This window comes from Bos taurus, chromosome 1 (genome assembly GCF_002263795.3).
Source record: "Bos taurus isolate L1 Dominette 01449 registration number 42190680 breed Hereford chromosome 1, ARS-UCD2.0, whole genome shotgun sequence".
Taxonomy (NCBI): Eukaryota; Metazoa; Chordata; class Mammalia; order Artiodactyla; family Bovidae; genus Bos; species Bos taurus.
Window position 1 is genome coordinate 65374451 of NC_037328.1, and position 14804 is coordinate 65389254.

At 41.1% G+C, this 14804-nt stretch overlaps 2 protein-coding genes across 2 annotated transcripts in view; both read right to left on the reverse strand.

Moving 5' to 3' along the window:
- HGD (homogentisate 1,2-dioxygenase) overlaps positions 1-6154 on the reverse strand; it is a 42636-nt gene extending 36482 nt beyond the window's left edge. Inside the window, 1 exon segment of the mRNA NM_001144852.1 lies at positions 6063-6154. Within this exon segment, the coding sequence (NP_001138324.1) occupies positions 6063-6077 (15 nt within the window). The 5' untranslated portion in view covers positions 6078-6154.
- Positions 6155-13225: 7071 nt separating this feature from the next.
- RABL3 (RAB, member of RAS oncogene family like 3) overlaps positions 13226-14804 on the reverse strand; it is a 46295-nt gene continuing 44716 nt past the window's right edge. Inside the window, 1 exon segment of the mRNA NM_001076806.3 lies at positions 13226-14520. Coding sequence (NP_001070274.2) covers positions 14455-14520 — 66 coding nt within the window. The 3' untranslated portion in view covers positions 13226-14454.

Consider the following 14804-nt stretch of genomic DNA (forward strand, 5'->3'; position numbering starts at 1 on the left):
AGAGTGCTGGATATTGCATAGACTCACCACCCCTAGCTGTACTTACTTAATTGATTTATGGGCTTGTTCTTAATTGTCCCAGATCATGGCATCCAGTCCCATCACTTCATGGGAAATAGATGGGGAAACAGTGGAAACAGTGTCAGACTTTATTTTTGGGGGCTCCAAAATCACTGCAGATGGTGACTGCAGCCATGAAATTAAAAGATGCTTACTCCTTGGAAGGAAAGTTATGACCAACCTAGATAGCACATTCACAAGCAGAGACATTACTTTGCCAACAAAGGTCCATCTAGTCAAGGCTATGGTTTTTCCAGTGGTCATGTATGGATGTGAGAGTTGGACTGTGAAGAAGGCTGAGTGCCGAAGAATTGATGCTTTTGAACTGTGGTGTTGGAGAAGACTCTTGAGAGTCCCTTGGACTGCAAGGAGATCCAACCAGTCCATTCTGAAGGAGATCAGCCCTGGGATTTCTTTGGAAGGAATGATGCTAAAGCTGAAAGTCCAGTACTTTGGCCACCTCATGCGAAGAGTTGACTCATTGGAAAAGACTCTGATGCTGGGAGGGATTGGGGGCAAGAGGAGAAGGGGACGACGGAGGATGAGATGGCTGCATGGCATCACTGACTCGATGGACATGAGTCTGGGTGAACTCCGGGAGTTGGTGAGGGACAGGGAGGCCTGGCGTGCTGCGATTCATGGGGTTGCAAAGAGCCAGACACGACTGAGCGACTAAACTGAACTGAACTGAACTGAAGAACAGGTTCTTTAATTCTGGGTCCATCGGGGAGTTCCTGAGAGGGAGATGGCTCAGGCTCAACTCCAGGTTAGTAAGATCTTGCTTGCCTAGATAGAAACCTCCCTGAGGTTGGTGCTCCACTCCCCCTCCGTACACTGAAACAAGCAGCTACAAGGAGATGTGTGGATCCAATCTGACAGCAAAACCCTTGAGAAAAAGCTGTCCAATCAACCTGGCTGCAGGCAAAAGCCTATATCATCTGGCTCACATATGGAGCACTTGTATATATGTTTGCATCTATGTGGACACAAGAAAACAAAATAGGAAGATATGGGTGGCCTTCAGGAGAAGGGTCAGACCAGAATCTGTCCTCAGTGGCACAAAGGAGTGCATTCTGACTGCCATCTGTTTACTTTATGTTCAGAGAGAGGAAAAGAGAGTTTCTCAACAAAGTGTGTAGGTCCCCTGAAACTGATTCTGACAACACTTAACACACCTGTGAGTTCTTGTTCACTCTCTGTTTTTTCTGCTAGTTTATAAGCTCCATAAAGGCTGGAACTATGGCATCTTGTTTACCTCTGTATATGCTTTGTGCCTTGTTTATAGAAGGTACTCAATAGATACCTATTGTTTTAATTTTCCTTTGAAGCCTATGCCAACGCAAGAGTATGTATCCTGCTCTAAGAAGGGCTGTGTGTGTGTGTGTGTGTGTGTGCGCGCGCATGCGTGTGCTAAGTTGCTTCAGTCGAGTCCAACTCTTTGTGACCCCATGGACGGCAGCCTGCCAGGCTTCCCTGTTCATGGAATTCTCCAGGCAAGGATACTGGAATGCGTAGCCATGCCGTCCTCCAGGGCATCTTCCCGACCCAGGGATTGAACCCACATCTCTTGCGTATCCTGCATTTGCAGGCAGGTTCTTTACCAGTAGGGCCACCTGGGAAGCCCAAGTAGGGTTAGGACCAACCCCCCAAACCCTTTTCTCTAACTTAAACATCAAAAATGGCTGTTTTCTTCCCATAGTTTTTTCTTAAATGTACTTAGTTTTAGCTCATGAAAATGAAAGTGCAGCTTCACTCAGTGAGTGAAATACCACCATCTGAGCACAGTCTCTAAGATATATAAGAAGGATGTAAGTGGGTGGAGGATAAGCCCTCCAGAGTTCTCAGCAGCATGCAGAAGGAGCTTGATGGAATTCACCTGCAAGTGTGAACACCGAGCAGGGCAACAGCTGCCCGTACTTGGAAGGAATAGCAAATGTGAAATGTTAGAACCTAGAAAGCAATGGAACTGAAATTATTCCTTTTTGCCTCCAGACACAGTATTTTTTTATATTTGAAAATCTATCAGCACTAAAAACAGCGAGTTATATTACACACAGATTGGTTAACAGCAGTGGCATGTAGTTTGGAATGATTTCTTTGGGGAAATGGCAGAGACCATCCAACATTATGACTCTCCACTGAATACAATTTTCTTCTCTCTAAATGAACCTCGTGCTCACCATCAAGAGGATTGAATCTGAGCTGCTGAGAAATGGTAATGACCCCAGATTATCTTCAGGTCTGTGGGATGGAATTTTAGACCGGTCTTGACTGAAGCCACAGGGTGCCACAGTGCCTTCACTGTGCTCCACTGCTGCGCTGTTTCTGCAAAGGGAGGCAGGCAGGTCTGAGTGCAACAGCCGAGGTCTCTGGCAGGAGTGCGTAGGTTTACTCATTAACTTGCTGCATTCTTTGCAACTGCTGGCCTCAGAGCAGAGTCCAGGGTTATTTGTACATTGGAAACAGAGGAAGAGAGACTTACTATGTGTAGTTTTAAAGCATTTGCTTCAGATTCCTTTAAAAAATAGAAAAGAAAGTAGAAAGAACAGCTGGTGGTTTGGAAGGGAGCCACCCAGCTTGGAGAGAGGTGTGAGTTCTGAATTGGTTTCCCACTCTTAGCTGTGGTGCATTGGCTGAAGAGGAGGGTGGAAACTGCTGAGTCATTCTCAGACCAGTTGGTTTTCCTAATCTCCTGAGAGAAAAATTACAGATGAGTTTGTTAGAGCTTTAAATATCTTGTGCCTCACTGCTGAATGTATCAGAATGGAGGAAGCAGTGTTCTGTAGCTGCTTCCCCAAGGCTTTGAGATCAAGGACAGAATCTGAACTCTGCTCCTATCAGCTGTGAAAATTCAAGCTTTCAACTCCAGCTGATTCAGTGACTATACAAATACATCTTATACAAATAAATACATAATTAAATCTGACGTCAAGTGTGTGTATTTATATGCTTTCTTCAATCTGGATTCTGAATAATTTTATCCAACATAAAAATATGATTTTGTTTCCTTCCAAGAGAATTATACACATCCTTTCCACATCCTTTCTAAAGAACAAATGACTGAACTCATGTAATTTCAGTAGCGTCAGTTCTTTGGCAGTTCCCTAGTGTACAGATTTCTAATTCTCACTTGGTCCCCAGGATATGATTTACTTGTCAGAGTAGTTTTATGAGGTGCTTTCGCCTGACTCTGATTCTGGATAACACCCTGATGGGATGAGCAGATGGTGTACTTCATCTCCTTTTACAGGGCATGAGGAAAAGTGAGAGAAGTCAGGGCAGAAATGGAACTATAGCTACCTTTTTCTCCTTTGTAAAGGGTCCAGTATTTTTAGTTAACCTTGTTGGGAACATAGGTTATAGATTGCTAGGTGAACTTGCCGATTATTTCAAGTGGATTAAACTGAAGAGTTTAATTATTTCAAGTGGATTAGGCTGAAGAGTGAGTGGCTCCCCAAATATATCTATGTCTTAATCCCTTGAATTTGTGAGTGTTGCCTTATATAGCAAAAGAGACTTGGCAAATGTGATTAAGAATCTTGAAATGGGGAAATGTCCTGGATTATTTGGGTGTGCCCTAAATGCAATCAGGGCTTCCCTAATAGCTCAGTTGGTAAAGAATCCACCTGCAATGCAGAAGACCCTGATTTGATTCCTGGGTAAGGAAGACCTGCTGGATAAGGGATAGGCTACTCTCTCCAGTATTCTTGGGCTTTCCTGTGGCTCAGCTGGTAAAGAATCTGCCTGCAATACGGGAGGCCTAGGTTCGATCCCTGGGTTTGGAAGATGCCCTGGAGAAAGGAAAGGCTACCCACTCCAGTATTCTGGCCTAGAGAATTCCATGGATTGTATAGTCCATAGGGTCGAAAAGAGTCGGACATGACTGAGCAACTTTTCACTTCACTTAAATGTAATCATATATCTTCATAAAAGAGGGTGGTAGAGGAGGATTTGACGACAGAAGAGGAAAAGGTGATATGATGGAAGCAGAAATCAGAATGATGCACTTTGAAGGTGAAGAAAGGGACCATGAATCAAGAAATTTCTAGAAGCTGGAAATGCAGGGAAAGGGATTCTTCCCCTGAGTCATCAAAAGGAACCAGCCAACACTTTGACTTTAATCCATGGAAACGGATTTTAGACTTCTGACCTCCAGAATTTATTTTCCAGAAGAAAATAAATTTAGTCATTTTAAGCCATTAAATTTGTGGGAATTTATTACAACAGAAACAGGAAAGTGATACAATAATTATGTAGAGCAGGGGTCCCATCTTCAATTAACCATTAGAATCACCCCCAAAGCTTGTTAAATACAGACCCAAACCTAGTAAATCAAAATATTTAGTCCTGGGGCCCAAAGTCTGCTTGTTAAACATCTCTTCTTATAGAAATGAGGAAATCAAGACTTGTAGAAGTGAAACAACTTTAAAGCATAGCAAAGTTCATTTAAAATTAAATTTTATTATTATATCCTTTGAATTTTCTTCCCCCAATTGTGCTGTTTTTATGTAAATGTGATTTCATTTGAGGCTTTGGGTTGGCATATCCATTACAAGGAATAAATAAAAGCAGGAATTTTTTTTAACTTAAAATGTGTATTGATTAGAATGATGCAATCTGGCTTTCTGTGTTTGGATCTGTGATCTCTAGAGCTAACCTTTCCTTGCAGAGATTAGACAGCAGGCTGGGAAGAATGTCTTTGAAACTGAGAACAAAGACCAGCATGCAATTTACGTTGGTGTACTGGTGCTGTGCATATTAAATTTCTTAAAAATTTCGGCAGGATAAGATTTTATATATAATTTATTTATAAATGGTAAGGATGTTTTCACCCTGCTGAACTTCCTATAGGATTTTCATCAGGAAATAAAGTTTTTATGTACTCCCCCTCTTCTAAGGCTTCAACTACCATCATTGATATGATGACCTACTGTATCTTGTCTCCTGGGCTTCCCTGGTAGCTCAGAGGGTAAAGAATTTGACTGCAATGCAGGAGACAAGAGTTCAATCCCTGGGTTGGGAAGATCCCCTGGAGAAGGAAATGGAAACCCACTCCAGTATTCTTGCTTGGAAAATTCTATGGACAGAAGAGCCTGGCGGGCTGCAGCCCATGGGGTCGCAAATAGTTAGACATGACTGAGTGACTAACACACACACACATACACATATCTAGTCTCCTAGCTCTCCCCTCTCCCCTAAGTTCCAAACACATACAACTGACCACATCCTGGTATCTCATCTTTGGTTGTCTCTGGAGCAACTCAAATTTGACTCTTGGATCTCAGAACATGCAGGGCTGTGTGTGCTGTGCCTTTGCACTCACTATTTCTTCTAGCCCCCACCCCTTCTAAGTTAGTCAGTTTCAACTCTCTTAAGACTGAGCTCAGGAAGAGTTTCCCTGCTGACTTAGATGCTAAAGAACCTGCTTGCAGTGTGGGAGACCTGGGTTTGATCCCTGGGTTGGGAAAATTCTCTGGAAAAGGAAATGGCTACCCTTGCCAGTATTCTTGCCTGGAGAATCCCATACATATTTTTCAATTGCAGATTAAATAATAAGGAATTATTTCCTAGAGGAGGTGCTAGGACTTCCGCTGGTCAAGGGCTGATTGTGAGCCTCAAAATAACTGAATAGATTAAACATATCTAACTGGTGGGCTGGAGGCTGTCCAGGAAACTGCAGCGACAGGAAGGTGTAGAGTAGGGACTGGCAAACAGTCACAGGGAGAAAAGTGTCTGTCTACAGTGGAGGAGAGCCCTTATAAGGTCTACAGATTCCCAAGACAATCTATGAACTGAACAAGACAAGAGATAGACAATTAGACTGTCATCCATTTTCTTTGTCATCCCCCAGCCCCAGCCATGCTTACGGCAAAGCCTTGAACACAGTAGCTTGGACCAGGGTCTCTCTAAGTTAGTGCTAACTCTGACTCTCTGGAATTTTCAGAAGCTTCCATGAATTGTGGCTGAAGAAACCACAGCAAACTGGCCAGATAGTTTCTTACCTTCAACTCAGTCATTTTCCTTCTGCTGCAGGTGTGATGATTTCAGGAAACCCAGGCCCAGATGCTTCTGCTTCTCCTGCAAACCACCCACTGGATGTTATTCCACTTCTTCACTGTGCTCACTGGTCAGCAGGTCACTCAAATCAATCACAGGCATTTCCTAACTGGGCTATGCTAGGGAGAAAGTCCAGCATGCTTGTTCCCAAACTGCTTTCATAACTGCCTTTGGTTTTTATTAAACCTGGGCTGTTTCTAAAGAGTTTGCAGAGGCCTGTCTCCTCTTCACCCGAGATAAAGGTTGACCAATTATTTGTTTCAGGTAAAGGAAGGAGGGTCATCACTAAAGGCAGAGAATTTAAAGCTATGAGAGGAAGTGTGGCAGTTAGTGCTTGGTGTGTGAGGCAAAGGCTTCTCCACTCAGTCTTGACGCAGGCCAGGAAGGAACACGGCGGAGAGTTCGCTCTCTGAGAGCAGTGAGGAAACGAGCTGTGCCCTGACACAGGTGTTTTCACACAGCTGCCCGAAACTTGGACCGGGTCTGGACAGCTCTCCACAGTTGCCTCCCAGGGATGAGCTGGGTGAACAGCTCAGAATGAAGCACTCGGGTTAAAGCCAATTTAGATGTTTACTGTTGTTCCACTTAATTTCTCAAATATATTTAGTGTTCTTATAAATTCCTTAAGAATATTATTTCCTTATGCTTGTATCCCTCTAACAAGAGACCCAAGGGTTATTTTCCAGCCACTTTTCCATGACTCCCTTGTCCTTCATCTTGGCTACTCTCCTTAGCCATGGTCAGGTATCAACTTCATGGCTAATGGCATTCAGGAAGGAAGAAACCATATATTGAGTGCTTGTCATGCCAGATTTTCCCACAGACATTACCTCATTTAATTGCACAAAAACAATCTCGTAAACTAGGCTTTATTATTGTAAACTCAAGTGCAGCAGACCAGGCAGAACATGTAAATGGGTAAGGTAGGCTAAGTAAGTTTTAAAGATATATAAATGAAGTTCCAATTTTTAAACACTGGCAACTTACATAAGTGAATGGATGAATGAATGAATGAAGTCACTGTAACAGATTGTAAAAAAGGCCCACAATTTCCTTTCATCCTTGCATACATGCTCCTTTGCAATGTGACTTTGCTGCTCCTCCCAACATGAAATGGAGTCTTTAACTTATCTCCTTGAATCTTACTTTGGCTAATAGCAAACACAACACAAGCAGAGGTTTGAAAAATGCTTGTGCTTTAGGATTTTCCCATTTCTTGCTACTTGAGACCACCATGCAGGCTAGCCTCCTTGAGAGTGAGATACCATCTGGACAAAGAGAATGAGATACCATCTGGACAAAGAGAATGAGATATCATCTGGATAAAATAACCTTTGGGTCTCTTATTAGAGAGATACAGGCATAAGGAAATAAGATTCTTAAAGAATTTATACCATGTTGCCTTTGTTGAGTTGTCCAGGCACTCACCAACCAGCACTAGTTGCCAGATGTGTGAATGAAGCAATGTGGCTGCCAGATGACTGCAGACACATATGTGATCCTAAATGAGACCAGCAGGAGAACCACCAGCTAAACCCAGCCCAAATTGTGGACACACAGAATTGTGAGCAAATAGATTGACATATTTTATGCCAGTAAAGTTTTGGGGTGTTTTGTTAAGCAGTGATAGGTAACTGATACAATTATGTTAAAAAAAAAGCATGCATATAGGTGTGAGTGACTATGGGCTGCCAGTTTGACACCTTCTGCTTTAGATAAATGGGTCTAAGCATCTTCCAGAGGTCCCCAGGCTCCAGCATACTGCAGTAGCAGCAGAATGATTTGCTTGTGTCTGAGGTGTTAGTGCAGAAAGACCAGCCCAAAGGTGCCATGTTGATAGAAACAAGTGACAGGTTGGAAGCACACTGTGTGGACTGATGCCTGCAGACCAGGGAACTTATAGCACATCTCAGCGTATGTCAGCACAGACAGCTAACATTGTGGTATTACATAAGCTTCCCTGGAATGTATACGCAAACCTGGGAGAAAGGGGGAAGGTGTAAACCCCAGCTTTACTGAGGCTAGGTTTTTATTATTCCTGCAGTATGCAGACTCAAAATCAAAAGTGAATTCAGGAAAAATATTTCTTGCATATCTGAGTTTATGAGTACATTGGCTCTTGAACTGCTATTGATCCTGGAAGCCAGAGTTTGGTGATTAGGGGGAAAAATGGATGAGAACCAATAAGAGACAAAGGAAAAGCTTTACTGCTTTGATTTTCCATAAACTTCATGTGCTCTTTCTGAATCAGCTTTAAAGGCAGATTTAAGAGGTGTTTCAGTTCTTTCCTAAGATGTGAGAGATTTCTGAAAGAGTAAGAAAGTGGTAAGAGATCCTCAACAGAATGAAAATTATTTTAGGGGCCTGAAAATATTTAAAATCGAATAAACCTGTCAATTTCCTATTTAGAGGTTTTTCCCAAGTGGGTTTACTTTATTTCCTGTCTTCGGTTTTTGTAACAACTTAATAAGACAAGTATTTGCTTTGCACCACCATGCGCCAGGTATTGTGCCATATACACACAGGAGAAATGAGAACACATAAAACACAGAAGCACGTAGCTTTGATTCTATGTCTGATGGCTTTCTATTTTAATCTAATCACATATTTATTTCACAACTATTGGGGACCTGCTAAATGCCAGGCCCTGTGAGGTGTGGGGGATACAGAGATGAGTCTGGTCCTCTAGGAGGGTGCACACTGGAGAAGATTGACCAATAAATGGGCCATTACAATGGGGTGCCTGGACTCTTCCTGTGACAAGGAAGAAGAGTCCATGGTGTTATGGGAGGGATTAGGGACTGCAGAGCTCCGACTAGCAGGGCAGGGAAGGCTTCCTGAGGTGATAGCTGAGCCAACTCACATACAGTAAGGGATGAATCAAGGGAGGATTGTGTACAAAGAGAAGTGCAGCACATTCAAAGACCTATTTTTAGTGCACTGATGGCATAGAGTGGAGTCTAGTGAGGGAAGTCTTTCAGAAAGGGGAGTTTGGGCAGATATTTAAAGCAAGGGAAAGAGGCAGAGGGATTAACATTCAAAGAGGGCCAGTGGAAGAAGCAGGTTGTGTGTAAGGCACACACTATACTGGGTAAGGCAGTCATATACTGGACCAGAGAAGAATCACAGTATCCAAGTGGCGAGCCATAAGAAAGATGCTAAAAACCAGGCAGAGGGAGAGGGATCCAGTGAATGGATGTGGGGAACAGGTGAAGTGAAGAATTTGAAAAGGATCAGGAATTGGAGACATCAGATATAGGCCACCTCTGGATTCTGGCACAAGATAGGTTTACTCTCCGAAGAGGCTCTGGACTCACACACACCAGGGAGTGGGGAGAAGAACCAAAACCAAGTGTAGTGATGATGAAATCTCCACTTTCCTTCTCTGACTGCACTTCCAGAACACTACCAGCAAGCATCTTACCCTCCAGACAGGACCCTGGAGGATTCTTCTCTAGGACAGTGTTACATAAATACTATACATTTTGATAAATACTTATTAAATAAAAGTCATTCTAGAAATGCTTCTTTTAATGAGGTGACTGGCTCCCTCCTACCTTTATATATTCATGAATTAATAATTCTTATTTCTAGGAAGACACAGGATTCCCCATCTTTTAATCCTAGTTCTTGCCTTTACAGACATAAATGTTGAGAAAATTTGTTCACATAAATAAGTGGTTATGAATGGAAGGGATTTTTTTATATCACTGAAATTCCTTCTAAATTAAACACCAAAAATCACACACTGATCTACTGTTAAATATTATTTTAATGACTTATCAGTTAACAACTCAGCTAGGTTAATTTTACTGCACTCAAATAACTGGGAACCTGATTTGGATCAGCTTTGTTACCAGCTACTGGAATCATTGCTGTAACTGTCACCTTTGCACTTGGAGGTGCTTTATTCAACTCATTTACTCAGAAAGGGTTAGGAAAATAAAAATGTTAATTATACACACTTTGCCTGTATAATTATTTTTGATAAAAATGTTACTTCCATACTTTGATAGATTTCTTTCATGGTAAGAAGCCTTGACATGAAAGAAGTGCCATATAGCCATGAATGTTTCTTACGAAAGCTCTTTGCTTTGTCCTCAGGAGCTATTCCTTAAGAGCGCTGCATTTTTTTTTTCTTTCTTTGTAATTGTGAAGAGTGGAACAGGCAAAATCCTTAAATAAAACTAGTATTTAGAAATGCCCTTTTGTTGGGGCAATAAGCCGGATTTCTATCGCACTACTAGGGAGATGCTCCTTTTCTGCAGTGGGAAAAGGGCAATTGTGAATGTAGAGGTGAGAAGTAAGAACCATTATTGAGCTGCTTCACAAACACTGTTAATAAAGAAACATTCACGTGGGAATTAATGATCTGGAAAATGATTCCCTTAAACGATCTGTGCCCTTGTACCTTTTGGAAGAGATACATGCACACATCCCAGTTGGAAGACCATGATCCACACCAAGTAGGTGGAAAACATTGCATCCAGGAAGCTGGGGATTGTCACAGGGTAACGAGAAGGATGAGTGGCATGCCTAGAGAAGAGTCACTCCAGAATGCAGTTACAGCAGTGGTCCCCAGTGGGACACAGTTTTTCCACGAATGAGGCAGGGGGATGGCTTTGGGATGATCCAAGAGCATTACATTTATTGTGCACTTTATTTCTATTATTACATCAGCTCCACTTCAGACAATCGGGCCTCAGATCCCAGAGGCTGGGGACCCCTGAATTAGAGGACGGAGGACATCAGAACTGATGTCTCCAAGAAGAAAATGAAACTGATAGATTAGCTGATCTATTTGATGTAACTGAGCAAGATTTTAGATCTTTGTTGAAGTTTAGGGGTTTCATTCTTCACCATGACTTATTGATGACCTTGGTAAAGCTTAGTGGTTAGCCAGCTGAGAAAACAAATATGGTATAAGAGAGGGGCTATGTATAAGATGACATGGCATTTTATTAGAAATAGATATACCCAGAGGGTAGAAAGTGCTAGTAATAAAAATGGGTAGCAGTATATCAAAGATAAATATCTCCTGTTTTGTGAATAGAGGATGTGACAATCAGGTTACGATTGCTGCAGTGTGGATAGTCTTGAGAGGGAAGCATAGCTCAGTTCATTACGGGGTGATTGTGCACAGGAACCCAAACATGAACTTTGGTGAACTCTGCAAAACTGGTGCCATTAGAGTCTACAATCCATGTATTTCTTACTTTTTTAGATATGAATTTGTTTTTTCAAAGGCTGGATTCTGAACTACCTGCATTAAAATCACCTAGTTTGCCTGTTAAAAATACAGAATCCCGGCCTATGTCATATAATAGGGTTGGCCAAAAAGTTCATTCTGTTTTTTCCATAGACTTGCGTGAAGGGGGCAGAAGAAATTTCAGAGTCTTTGCATTTTAAATAAACACTTCAGAGGCCTTTCATGCATTTTTGAGTTTGAAAGTCATTTCTTTGAGTTCTTAAATGAAGGTGCTAACTGTAACTCAAAGTTGGATCTCTTTCTTACTCTATGGAGCAGCCCCGGCAGGCTCCAATTCCCAATTCTGCATCAGGCCAACATACTGGGGAATATGTGAGGTTCAGGGTTCTCCCAGGACTAGGCTTCCTACAACCCTTCCTCTCCTACCACAGTAATTTAACTCAGTTTTGGGATTAGGGAGAAATGAATTTTTTATTTCCTTCTCCTCCTTCCCCCAAAGGGTATCCTCCTTTGAATTTTAATAGATATTAAATCAATGCAGACATCCTGTTAGACCTTCAAAGTTCTTAAAACAGTTGCTACCTGTGCTTTAAACCAGCATTTAGATATCCATACAAGGCCCTACCTGGGCTGGGTGCTAAAGCACACACTATTGAAATGAAGATTCAAAACCTCTGATCATAGAGGCGGGTTAGGAGCTCTTTACCTCAGTCTGATGGCCCAGCCCAGCACATCAGTTCTATTAAGTCCATTTTCAGAATGGACAGAAAAACAGCAGTGTCAAAGCACCTGGATTATATCAAAGATGCCTCAAGTGCAGGGACTTCTGAGAACCTGAATAAAGCTGATATGGATCAACCCCTTTGGGAGCAGCTCTTTCCTTAGAGCACTAAAGTGGAAAGACCAACCCATATCCTTAGCTGGGTTGCAAATCAAGCAACCTGAGGGACAGATGAGTGGACAAATATTTTCATATCTAGTTGCCTCCACAGTGAGTAAGAACACTGGCTAGACATCTGAATCACAACAGGGGAAAACAAAAAACTTTCTCTATTGCTAGCAATTTGTTCCATCAAGAAAGCAAGAAAACTGAAGATTTAATTAACACTTCTAAGGAAGTATTTGGTATTTACACTTGTTTATTACCTAAAAGCAATTTTTATGACCAGGTCTCAGGAAGTCTTGGCAAAAATTATGCTTCAAAAGATTCTTTTAGAAGAACTCTGGCTAATAACATTCATTTTGGCAAACAACCTTATTTTGCTGCTACTAATACTACAACAAACTTACTGTAGACTATTAAAAATTATTTTTCCTTAGAAAACTATAATTCAGGAGTCAAGCCTGAGAGCAAGAAGAAATGGAGTGGAGTACTGTTAATTTTTCAAAGTTGATCCTGAAGCCATCAAGGGATGGGTTATTTTTCAATAAGGGAGAAAATACAGAAATTGGAATAGATCTTTTTCTTAATTAAGGGAAAGAAAGAGGAAGAAAGGGCTATTGATTTGTTTTTTAAAAAAGGAACACAGAGAACTTCAGTTGGTCTCGGTCTTTGTGTATGCACTTGCTTTCCACTTCCTAACTGCACAGCCTCTGTCACAATACGCTTGTGCCCGATTCCACGTGCAGATCCTGATTTACATAGCTCTCCTCTACGTTGAAAAAGAAATCAGGGCTAACTCTTGTGGGGGAGGATGTGCAAAAAGACTGGGGAATATTCTAGCTGATGAAAAGTGCTTTAAAATCCTTTCTCAAATCCCCAAAACTGCCTTACTAAAAGCACTAACATTGTGATTTTGATATCCATTTTCAGCATACCTTGACTTCCAGAGTACCGAACAGAAAGAGAATTTAGTGTTTTTTTCCCCTAGTTTTGAAATGAGAAGCTGAAACTGTGTATTTACTATTATTATACTTTAATATGGAGCAAAATCAGGAGTGTGGAGTCTTACAGCAAAGCTAGAAAGAGAATATGTGTGGAAAGGTGTTGTTGAATAAGGCAGCAAATTACAGTTTCTGTAAAACAGGTTTATATATTAATAAAGAACTGGGGCAAAGGGAATTATACAAGCAAAAAAGATGGGTAAAAAAAGTAACGATGAACAGTTATGCATATACACACACACATACCACCCCAAAAAACTTTAGATTATGAAATCCAAGAATCCTAGTCCATAATTCATGTAAATGTGTTGCTGTGGAACTTATTTTTACTTCTCTCCATAAATGCATTGTTAACACAAAGAATAATATTCATAGTTTATGGACTGTAGTTAAGGGACATTTTAGGAGTTGACTTTTCCTTCAAAAATAAAAATAAAAACTGAAGAGGGTATAAATCCCTTTTCCTGCCCTTGTGCAGGTCTTAGAGTTCACCTTGCCTATTTTCAAACAGAAAACAGTAATAGGGTGCAGAGCTGGAACCTAAGGAGTGAAGGGTTTAGTGAGCTGTCAATTTCTTGCAGAATTCTTCTTTACTGGTACTGCTGTTCTCTATGTATTATTAATCTATTTATATTTAACTCCAGCTATTAGTCTGCCTCTTCCAGCCACTGAGCCATTTGCAAAGGAGAAGAGAGAGAGACAATTGCTATTATTAGGCATCCTTGTGTGTGTGATGAAGGTGGAGACAATTAAATAACACCATTTTGCTTCTTTGAAAATGACAGAGATTGTTTGGGGTGGACAACTCAGGCTGGTTAACATAACCTTTCCCCTCAGAAGGTAAAACAATGGAGATACATTTCTGAAGTACTTAATTAAGCCTTCAGCAATGAGTGTGGGAAAATTACAGACCCATAAAAATCCTCCAGTTCTAGGCAAGAGTAAATTTTCTCTGCAGCATTCTGTCACTGCTCATTTACTGCATCATTTTGACATCTCATATTTCCACAAGGTTTTTATATAATCTATAAACAGGGACAGAAAGGTGAAAAATAGAATGAGGACCAAGTCTGGAGCTCCCACGCTGTTACTTCCTTTCAGTTTTCCACTAAAGGGTGAGGCTGAAAGGTGGCATTTTAAAGATGATTTCATTAAAAGGCTGAGACATTAATAATCGACACAGCAAGAAGAAAGCTGTGAAAAACTGCCACCGCTTGCTCACTCTTCCAAAGGATGAGTGTAATTCAGTCATAATGTAAGCTCTTTAATGTTCCTCCCCCAAACCTTTTTCGATCAGGAAAGCCTGGAATCTGTAGGCAAGAAAGATAATCATGTTAGGACTCAAAATAGGCAGAGTTCAAATGCTAACAGCCTTTAAAATGTTTTCCTTATTTTTTGTTTCTGTATGTTATGCTGTTGTTCTTTAAAGAAATATCTTTTTGAGGTTTTACTCAGAAAACCACAGCAGATTAAATAATAAAAATAAATTCTACTAAAATGAAAAACATTTGCCGAGTAATTGGTGATAGTGTCATCTAAATCAGACAGGATGAAGGTGAAACTCACAATATTCACCTGCTGGACTTTCATATGA